Here is a 12,242-nt window from a genome sequence, read left to right on the forward strand (position 1 = left end):
TTACAATATATATATATATATATATATATATATATAAAATATGATAAGTAATTATTGTAATAATTATTATACATAAGTAATAGACATTGTTGAAATGATATAAAAAACTACGAAAATTAATTACAAAATTCAAGTAAAAGATGTCGTATAGGGTATTAATATTATTATTATGGTACTTTCGTTTCTTTTTTTTAAGTCAGGAAAATGTTTCAACGTGGATGAGCACAAATCTCTGCGGGTCGATCAAATTTTGTCTGCACAGGTCACCGGTTGAGTGTCGCTGCCCAACACTAATATCAATATTACGGAGAGGATATAGGAAATGTTCACGGGTGTCTCTAGATGTGTTCACCAGTGCCCCCTTCATCCACCTTACAATTAACTTGCAAAAATAAAGAGTTCTTAATTTAATAAAAAATACAAACATCGTCAAAAATTTACCTAAATGTTGCTAGAATGGTTTGTAATATTTTAGTTCAGCTTATTAGTTACTTTAAAATATATTTTCAAACATACCATGTTCACACGTGCCCCTCTTTCCACTATAGAATGTCTCAGAGCTGATCTAGCTTGTAAAAAGAAAAAAAAAAAAAAACGAATATTTGAGTAAACTGATTGACATATGATTGTGTACGGCAGCCGAAATCGAGTTGTTTTCCTTTTCTCAAACGATTAAATGGTTAACTGTGCAAAAAAAGTAACAAAAATCTGTTCTGTCTCATGTTATAACTTGAAAACGTAGTATCTCTTTAGTAAATGCCGCACCTCATGAACTAAACATCGAAGCTTTGCTTGCCTTATTTACCTTCCAGAATTACTAATTACAGAAATATGAATGTTGTGGACGCTGTCGATTGTTAACATTTTAAAATCGATGCCCTGTTTAAAAAAAACAGTTGCTTAAAACTCAAAATAGTAGAAAGTAGGATAAAAAAATCAGTTTTACTTCTAATCCGATATTTCTTTATCGGAATATTATCTCTTTTAAATACAGACTTATATGTGATGCTTTGCATAGACATACATATTTATTATGAACATTTAAAACTAAAATAACAACTGATTGAAATGCGATTTCAAATTTCCCAACATGCGTTCCTGTAAGCTCAAAACTTAACACATTTTTCTTAAGAACGATGAATGAAACATTGATATCAACGTATGGTAAAGTACGAAAATTAACTTGGAGCAAGAAAATCATCTTACTATAGATCTAATAAATGGCTACATATAAGATAGATACATGTATATGTACTTTTATACACTTACTCTCTGGAAATCTTCAGGCAAATCATGGCAGCCGACTAAAAATACATCGGAACCATTTTATGCCAATTGATCAAACGCATTCTCATCCAAGCTCTGTAACCAGTTGAAAATCATGATATTTCGTTCATACTTGGACAGCGGTTTCCCCTTGTCTCGTTCAATGTCTTTCACGGTGAGGCTCAGTGTTTTATTGGCTCCGTGAAAGCCAACTGAGGAAATGAGAAGTTCATGACGAATGGATCGGTCCAGTTCGGTGGAAATATGGAATTGAGGTAACTGCACCTGGTCTTGCACACCACCGGGAACTGGTACGGCTATTGATGGCAGATCCAGGCAGAGTTCACTACGGGTCAATCGCTCCAACGCCTTGTAAGTGGACTCGAGGCGTCTACGAATATACATCTGGCGAACCTTTTTGTTGATGGCACGGACAAAATCGATGGCCGTCATTTCAGGATGCTCAGCAGCATAACCGGCCAAAGTTTGTGGCGACGGCAACTGAGACGTGGTCGATATGTCTCCCACTGCAACCCACGTTGAGCAGGACCGGGACGTGTATTCCAATCTTCCATACGGCATGTCGTAATGCTTCCAGCTGTTGAGAACCATCTCAGACACTGAAGCTCTGAGTGTCTCCGTATCAGAAGTGGCCAATACATTCTGATCCAGATCGCTAGTACTGAAGCTTCTCATCAGCCCCAACATGGACGAAAGAGCACCACAATTTCGAATGGCTTCATTTTCCTCTTCATACAAGACATCATCAGCTGCAGAGCCACCTCGTGCTTTAGAGCCATACTGTTCGGGAGGAACCTGAAGCAGACCGGCGCCGCGACTGATCTTGGCACTTCTTGATGTAACCCAGCCCCCAACACCACCATCCATAACTACAGGACTTCGTCGTAATTCATCGCCTGAATCTGGACCTGCTGCAGATCCTGGCCTGACTGGCCGGAAACCCAAGCTGGACAATGACATCAACGAAAGGTCTGTTGCGAAGGATTCGTGGCTAGGCGATCGGGCCACACCGGACGGGGAAGAGGTGGCCGGCGAAGAAGGAAACGGCAGACTTTCGCTGCGACCCTCCCCTTGGGCTCTACTCATGATTAAAACTGCCACTGGAAATATTGACAGCAATCTGGCTAGATAGGTTGCAGCATTTTGATTTTACTTTTCCGGTTTTCGTCAGGTCTCACCAAGCAGAAAGGCTTAACAACCGTTGCTAAATTTTCAACTGGGATTTGCCAGATCAATTCTGCGTTATAGAAAAATCATCTCAAGCAATTCACTGGAAAGAAAAAAAAAAAAAAACACCGTTAACACCAGCGGAAAAACATGTAAATTGCTTAAATAAACATGGAAAGAATGGTTTTTGATAAAGGAGAATGTTTAAGAAAATTAATATGAATAAAATGAATGAAAACCAATAATTATTTCAAAAGCAATTAGTAATAATAATTACTGTACAGATTAGTAGTATTAAACATTTTTTGGAATCTTATTCTGTATCTAAACTCCATTTCACACGCTTGTTCATAACCTTCATTAGTTTTCTAACCAATTAAAACTCTTTAGGGTCAATTGGTGAAATAGGAAAGATGGGGTAAAGGGAAATAAAGTCTATTGCCACACTTTTCTTTAGTTTTGAAACTAAACTGTTTCCGGTGTGAAGACAAGGTAATATATAAAAGTGATTCTGCGACTCCGCGCGTTTCTAAGCATTTGTACAGGCGTCATCGTTGTTTGAAGATGACACTATGAAAACAAATGTTTTTTAAAGTCGAGTGGTCTTCCATTTTCCTGTCCAGCAGATCTACAAATGCGAAGTATCTGGTTTCAGATAGTTTTAATTGTCACGTAGAAAGTTATTAAAAACATTTATTTATGAACTTCGCTTTCCAGCTATTTTTATGTGAAATTAAGTAATTTTCATTTGCCCCATTAACACTGTTCTTAAGGGTAAATGGAAACAACTAATTTTTTTCTTCTTCCTATTTTTTTGGAAGATCAAATTTTGATTATTTAATTACACTTTTGTGTTACTTTACGCATATAATTTAATTTTGTGAATGATTTTTCTTTTTAAATTATTTCAGATTATACTTGGAGGATTCAGCGGGTCGCATAAGACCTACGGGCCACAGTTTGAGTAATGTTGGTGTAGGATTGTTTAAGCTTCAAAACTGATTGTGCATAGTGCTATTTTCTACGTACATCAACTTGTCATTGGAAAATAAAGGGGATACTTCTATTTTCTTAAGCGTAAAAGAAATCAAGTTGGGATAACAGGAAAAACGATTTTAATTACTAACAAGCAGTTAAAACTGCAAATTTTCATACCCATACACTCTCAGAGAGTGTAGTCATAGAAACAATGCACAAATTTTTACGTCTCAATCCATCTAAAAAATTGTGCATGATCTAACGTTGAAACAATTAAATTTTGGTTCCAGTTAACCCAACTGACACTACCATGTTGGCTGGATTCAAAAATTATTTATTGCAAAATTCAAAACTCAGAAAAGTTTCTTCCCATTTAAGTTATAACTATTATAACATTTTTCACATACAATTTTATTCAAAAGCGAAAAATCTTACTTTCGTACTTAAAGAACGATAAATAAATATTTATTGAGGGGAAAAGCTGTTTTAGAGGTAGCTATAAAATTATACTAGTTTCAAAGTAAACTAAATTTTGTTAACAGTATAAATAATAATCAAACTATTTGTTAATGAGAGAAAAGGCGGGAAACCACACAAATAACTAAATAGTATGCAGCTTTGAAGTTGAATTTTGGTTAATGCGCACAATATTTATGAAAAGAGGAATTATTTTCTATTTGTTTCCACCTTTTTCGTAACACATGAATTTTTTTTATAAATAAGCACATTTTAAATTGCAATTTCCAGAAATCAACCGCCTAGTATTGTCTCATTTCCAATGATGCGAACTGGCTGTATGAACACAATGGCACCGTTAGATACTAAAAAACGATTAACACTTTCGGAACTCAAAGCAGCATGCATTTCCAGTTATACATTTTTTTTATTCTCCTTTTGTAAAAGGAAGGTAAATAAGTTGTTCTAGATACAACCGAGAATTCAAAAATATTTTATGCCCTGTCACAGAAGCATTTATAGCCAGGTAACAAGAACTCGATAAGATTAAAACCTTAGCAACATTTCAAAACAAACGTATTTAGAAACAAGTTGAATACACTGAATTAAAATATCGCTACTTTGAACGACAGCACCATAAAATAGCCATTAACACTTCTTTTCTTTGCCGCGGGATTGTTATTTTAGTTCCTTTTGCATCTCAGCTCGTTACTACGGAGTCATAGCCTGTTCAAGGGTTTTCAAAACTTGTGCAGTGGGATTTCAAAACAGAAAAACGCATTTTATACATTTGATTAAGCTGTTGTTCATCATTTTTTAGTAATTTACAAACTTGCTCATGAATACTGATGAATGTTGTTTACCTGTGCAGAGAGATTGAACAGTGCTAATGCACATTTTAAAATTATTATTATTTAAATTCTCTCTTTAGTTGCCTAAAAGGAAGTGATGAAAATATTGATAAAGTGATAACAGTGAATATCAGTTACATCCCTTAAGAGCAAGTATTAGTCACGAGATGTTGCTCAATACGTACAATTGTACGCTTCATGTTACTTCATAATTTGTAATAATCAAGAGCATTGCAAGATCTGAAAAATTTAAAGAAATTATTATTATCATCATCATCATTATCTGAGCTGTACGAAATCGTAAAATTATTCAAATTTAGTTTTTTAACCCTATGTTGGCACTTGATGGCGTAAATGGCCTAACGATCTTTTTTTAAATGTGCAATAGCAAAACAAGAAAACTGATTTCAAAAAGCAAAATACTACACTACATCTTTATTGGTATTTCTACAATCAAAATAAGGCCTCTTACACTTTTTTTTTCATGAATACAATCGGCACTTTAATGTTTTACATTACTAGGTATCGATGAGCAACTGAATCAATATTTTATATTTTTTTCCCAAAAAATATGAGAAAATATTAAAGAATTTTCATAGAACATGAAACGACAGATATATCCATTTCCACTTCCTCTGCAGGCAGTCATCCAAGCCTTGAAATTAATGATATAGCTCTCGCGTTTGGACGATTTTCTGATTGCAAGTGTCAGTGAATTCTACGAATTTCTGTATGAATCGCGAAACTGCCGTTGCGATGATACGGAAGGGCCGTAACAACATTGTCACGTTGCAAGATCTCGAGATTATACGGATAGCCCCAGCGTTGCTCTTCCCGTATTTTTTACTTCCTTTTACAAAAAAGAAAGTATTGTTATAAAAGTTTTTACAGTAAGAATACTGCTTGATTCTGAATTAGTCATGCTATGGCTACGAAAGGAAGAAAACGAAAAATGGTCTTCTAATATATAACAGTTTTGTTTTTAAATTAAAAAAAAAAGAGTCTTTTAGCTGCTGATTAAAGTCATTTTTCCAACTTAAGCAAAACAGGCGTAATAAGTTCCGTCGTGGAAAGTTAAAGGGCATTATATGCAGAATATATTTGAAATATTTGGGTAATTCCACGGTGAAATGTAGGACAATTTGGAATAAATTTTCTTCATAATTTCATACACAAATCAGTTAGGAGTGGCAGTGAAAAGTTTGTTGACCCAGTGAAAGTACTTGATTCGTGTGATTTCCTGAGCAAAAATGTTTTCTCTAATTTATTTTTAAATGGTATTAATTTTAATGAATTTTACCTGTCACATGTGGGACATGCTTTTGTACATTAGCCTCAAAGGTTTTGGTTCTAGCACTATATCCTTCTATTCTGCTGTTGAAAATCTATTACAAATATACTTTATTTTCCTACTACTTTCTTTCTAGTGATAATTCAAAAAGGAAAAAAATAGTGGACCATTGCACAGGAAAATCAGATATTTTGTCTCACACGTGACAGCTCTATATTTTATGCCAAAAGTAATATATTAAAAATGTAACAAAGAAATATATTTTTACCGAAGAAACCACACATACACGTGTGATCTCTTAAGCAAAAAACTTTTGCTGATTACACGTTTTGAAACAAAATATAAATTTGTCACGTGCGGGACATAATGTCTGCTTTTTATGGAATGGCCAATTTGATGAAACGTGATTTAATTCAAATGAAAAAATAGTGAAATGTTGGAGCTTTTTTTTTTTCTTCCGTGCTTTATTTTCAGCGGGAACTAAATAAGTAAGCTTGTACAATAAAGCTAAATTACTATACTGCCGTGTTAAGCACAAAGGTAGTGTCTGCAGCCGAATTCAAAACGAGATATTGCTATTTAAAGTTTTGCGCCTCCATGTATTTGATGCAGATGCAACTTTTTTAGAATTTTTAAAAAATATATTTGCCATTAACAAATGACCATAAAACGTTGTTTTCTGTTAACCTGCTTACTACTGTAATAATTATTTGGTTTAGCTCAGTACTGAATGTATTTTACAAGGTAAACTATCTTCAAACAAGGAAAATAAAAGAAATTTATGAGTTTAGAAAACATAATATAACTAATACTTTTCTTGATTTATTGGGGGGGGAGGGCTCTGCCTCTCAAAAATATTTTTGAGGGGGCTCGGGCCCCCTCAGGCCCCATGGAGTCGGCGCCACTGTCCGTGGCTGAGTTGAGTCCACAAGTTTTGATTTGACTTAGCAAATACATTTTAGAAACAGAGAAATAACATTTTAGAATCAGTGAGAAATTATCTCTCATCAAACTTATTATATTTAAGTATCCATGGTAAACTATTTTACCATCTTAGACTAACTAATACCTTTCTAAGTCTCATACAAGCGTGATAGTTGCCATCCATTACATCAATTTTCAAATGCAGCATGAGTAGTGGGCTGGAGGGGGGGGGGGGATTTATTCTTTTTAGGTAACCAAAAGGAAAAAATTTTAATGCAGTAGCAATGTAGCAATAAATAACAAAAAATTCTCGTCTAGAACTCAACGATCCTACTTTACTGCACCTGAACGTAGACTTTCGAGCAGCTTCTCTTTCTTAAATGCTCCAAACAATTAAATATAAAACAATTTTTGAAAATAAATGTGACTTACTGAAAGAATACAAATAAGATAATAGAAAAATAATATCAAATTCATTCTCTAAAAGTGCGTGACATAACATTTCAGTAAATTTCAACTTCTGTTTTCAACAAGAACATTTTAAATCTAAGCACTTATTCTTTCTAATATGTAAGGCACAAAGTTAAGATTAAAAAAAAATATGCAAATGAGTGTGATGTTGTGGGGTGGTATAATGAACTATACATAGTCATCCCTAATATTGAACAGGAACACAATGACAGTCAGTGGTACTTTCGGGGACATGATTCAGCCACAAGTGTTGGCTCTCTTACGAGGGCTCCAAGGAGCCATTTTTTGACAAGACCAATGCTCGGACACACAGAGAAAAGGTGTCACGGGACGCCACGGTACTCCACCATATTATCACTTTTTCTGACTTGACTTATCCCCTGATTTGTACCAGATTGATCATATCCGGGATTATTTTGGATGGTAAGTTAGATAGCCTACTAGTTTGATCGCATTAGTTTCGCATTTACATCGATAAGGATGGACGATATGACGCTGGACATCGTTCGAAACTTTTATGCTTCAATGCTTGTCCGTATCATCTCGTGCATTCACGTTAGAGGTGGCCCAACAGGGTTGGTTGAGGGTGGGGCCCAGTGAGAAGAAAATTATAAAATTCAAGAAACTTGGAAATTTTGATTATAGAAGAAAATTTTTAAGGTGGATTTGTAAAGCAGCTTAAGCATACAAACTTTTGAGACACAAAAAATTTCATTACATTTTGAAGTTTTTTTAAATAATATAAGAAAAGAAAACGTAAAATTTTGTCTCACTGTACCCCACGCAAGGGGCACAGTGAGAGAGCGTACAAGGCACAGAGAGACAGCATATAGGGTTAAGTGGAACATAATATGTCCAATGTTTAAAATAAAAATTAAATCACAATGAAAAAAGGAATCAAGTTTCATCGTACATCTAAATAAAAATTAAATTTTCAGACCTTAAAAAAGATTCATTTCGCTTTGAATCATTTCTTTTTGTAAAAGCTGTTATCAACAGTTTAATAGTTTTATTTGGAATGGATGAAACATCTAGTACAGTTCGTCAAATAAAAACAGTCAAAACTGTTTTAGTTTTGCTCAAAAATTAATGTACAACTCTCCATCGCTATCAGTTACAATTACAATATTTCCAACTCAAAAAAATTCCATTTGGTGGCAAATTCTCTCATTACTCCAAGTGTCCCACGATCTTACTCTTCAACCCCAGAAACTATAGATTTTTTCACATGTCAATATAGCCTGATAAAATATCAGTTCCCATATTTAATTTTTTTAACCTCATCAGTTGTGTCAAATAGGCCTACATTTTTTTATTTCTCTAGTTTTTTGTAGTTTCTTGTTCCAAATTTTTCCTCCCAGGAATATCACTTGCAATGATACTTTTACCTCTTTTATGTTCTTTCTTTTATACTCAACCTTTTCTCTCTTCGGTTTTTCGATACCCTCTGAAACTTTAAGAAACTAAGAAAACATTCACTACTACACTAGATCAAGAGGGCTCTTCTGTATCAGTTTTATCCATAATTTACAGATTATTATGATCTACTTTATCTGAAGTATCAATTGGAATCAGAAGGTAAGTTTCAAATGAATTTCTCATGAAATCTTCAGAAAATGTCCATATTTTCGCCTTACATGGGGTAACTCACATTTTTAATAAGGTAAAAATACCTGTAAATTAAATAAACAGCAAGTTGAAAACTCTTGGATCATAAATGAATTTTAAAAAAACATCCCTTTCAAATCAAAATTCAGGATGGGGCACAATGAGAGTGTCTCACTCTGCCCCAACTATAACTGTCGCACTATACCTCACTCTTTTTTCTAATGCAACATTTTAAGGAGTTCATTTAAAGCCTATCCTTAATGTTTTTAGTGATAATTAGCTACATAGGTAGAACAATGAAAGTGATCAAATGGTTAATTTTTATTCAGAAAAGAAAATTATAAATCGATGCATGCGAAGGTCAAATAAAAAACATTGCTTGTCTGAAATTAGAAAAATAACGATCATTTGATTGCAAACACAAGCAACAACTTCATAACCCAGAATCCACCCGGCCAATTGCTGCAGAGTCATGGGTACCTAGCATCCATTTCTCGATTATAATAAACAAATCCAAAGATAACTGTCTCGTTGTACCCCGCGTCTCACTGTGCACCCACCCTCCCCCTTCACTCGAGATTTTCAGCGTAACAAAAGATCACTTTACTTTCATTTTGTACTCAATTTCTTACATCATTGTTGTCTTTCCGTATGTAAAATTTCGTTTTATCGTGAAAATTTTGCCCTCTTTCTTAGAAGGCAAATTTTAAGTCAAATAGAAATTCATCGTTAAGTCTACGAAAAACTGCTTTTGGATACGGCTCTTTATTAATTCATCGTCTGCTGTGCTTTGAATTTAATTTTGCTTTTTATTATTGTCTGCAATGTATAAAATTCTACTTAATATCTTTTTCGATTTATCGTCTGCGCTTTATATTTAATTTTTGTAATGCCAACAGCTAAATAAATGTTATAGAACAGTTTAGTTATTGTAATGGAAATGTGAATGTTGTTCATTCATCGCCCATTGTTGGAGGAGAATTTTATTTATTTTATATGCAATTGTCTCTTTTTTTATAAAAAGTAAAAATTGTTTTACTTATTAGAGTGCAGAGCTATATTTATTTATGGAATTTCCTAAAGTTAAAAGGAACAACATAATTTTTTTGGAGGCACCGGGGCAAGATAAGTACTTTATTCTACTAATTTATAGGGTTTGGTGGGATAAAGTGGTCATAAAATGGTAGGTTTTCAACTTATGTGAATAATAGATACAATAAATTCTTTAAACATTTAAACTATTTTTGTTTTTATTTTACATTGCATTATTAAAGAACACAGTACATTGAGTTTTAGGAAAATAAATATTGATTTAAGTAGTTTTATGACACTTTCTTTTCCCTTTGTATTTATGACCACTTTACCCCATGGGGTGGGAGAAAGTGGTCATAGCATGGGGTAAAGTGGTCATAGTTAAAAATAGATGCAAAACCATTATAAACAACCCTAATATTTGTATATTTCGGTTATTTTTATATTTACAAGTATATGCACAAGCATCTGTGTGTATACACGAGTATATACGTGTCGTGTAAACATTAGTAAACAAGTTCATATATGAGTAGATACACATGTATGCACGTGCCTACTCAAGTTTATACGTGTATACACTAGTATATAAGCATGCATACGTGATTACCCACAGAAGTGTATACGTGCCTACACGAGTATATACGTGTCACGTGTACGTAGGGTATATACGCGTGTAAACGAACATCATATGCGTGTATGCACTTGTATCTCGAGTACATACGTGCATACCTGAGTATATAAGTGCACAGTAGACGTATACATGCATATATAAGTGTACATACACACATATACGGATATACACGAATTAATTCGTGGATACATTCAGTGCGTGTTTGGACGTGTCTACTCACATATATATATATTGTGAAGCACGAGTATATAGGTATGTATACGTGAAAACACTATTATATACCTGTATAGACGTATATACGTACATTTACGTGCATACACCAGTACATGTATGTGTACACGAGTATATAAGCTTATATACATGTGTGCCTACAGAATGAATCCAAGCTCTTGGGCAGAAATCTAAGGAGTGTGAGAGGGGAGGATAAGAAGCAAAGAATTATAAGGAACTTACGTTCGCTGACGCGCTACATGCACACAAAGCCAGAAACTGAAGGATGCAAACAAATCGCAATTTTGTTACACAAAGATGATTTTACCCAACATTTTAGTTTTTAAGAAATATTTAGAGCAGTTGTTAAAAGTTACGGCCTGTAGTCGCAAGAAAGGCGCAGCGACAGATGAAACTTTTTCAAAAGTCTCGTTATTGCAACAGACTTTTGAAATGCTTTGTGATTGCGACGCACATGTATTACAGCTGCAGGTCGCAGATTTCATCAATCGCTTTAAAACTTTCTTGAGACCTAAAATGCTGTGTAAAATTTTCTGTGTGTAATATATATACGTATATACTATACATAAATTTGTGACCTGTTTTGCATCCATCAGTTTCTGGCTTTGCGTGCATGTAGCGCGTCAGCATTGTGTTTGTGACCATATGTTCCTTATGATTCTTGCTTCTTATCCTCCCCTCTAACACATTTTAATAATTTGCCCAAAAGTTTAAACTCACCCTGTTTACTTGTATATCATATGCTTGTATGTAAGTGTCTACTTGAGTACGTATGCGTATATTCGTGTCTACCTGAATATATAAGTGTCTATATATATATACGAGTATAAGTGAGTATATACGTGTATAGTCGAATGTATAACTGTATATATTAGAAATACTTGCAGATACCCATATACATATTTATTGGTGCATTTATGTGAATACGTGTATAACCGTGACTACACGTACGCATATACTCGTATATTTAACCGCGTTTACTGTAAAAACAATACATATTATGTGAAATTAATATTTAATTTATATCTGCCTTATACTTAACGATTAAGTGACATTAGAAGAACAATATTTGTTAAGCCTAATATTATGACCACTTTACCCCATCTTACTTAAATTATTCTAAAAAATTATCTAAAAGAGATTCAGCTAACTGATAATGAGTAAGACTTCTTGAGACATGTAGGAAGCTTCCTACACTGTTAAAAAAAACCTGAAAGTTCAGGTAGTTTTCTGACTGATTTTAACAAAATATTTCCGTAATGCTTCAAAACGTATTTTTTCCTTACAACAACGTAAACATCCCGACGAAAACGGA

At 33.9% G+C, this 12,242-nt stretch overlaps 1 protein-coding gene across 1 annotated transcript; it reads right to left on the reverse strand.

Annotated features, from left to right (window-relative positions):
- Positions 1-1,326: 1,326 nt before the first annotated feature.
- Positions 1,327-2,373, reverse strand: LOC129218302 (uncharacterized). Its single transcript, XM_054852540.1, has one exon. The coding sequence runs from the start codon at positions 2,371-2,373 to the stop codon at positions 1,327-1,329; it is 1,047 nt and encodes a 348-aa protein (XP_054708515.1).
- Between the last annotated feature and the right edge of the window lie 9,869 nt (positions 2,374-12,242).

This window comes from Uloborus diversus, chromosome 3 (assembly GCF_026930045.1).
Source record: "Uloborus diversus isolate 005 chromosome 3, Udiv.v.3.1, whole genome shotgun sequence".
NCBI lineage: Eukaryota > Metazoa > Arthropoda > Arachnida > Araneae > Uloboridae > Uloborus > Uloborus diversus.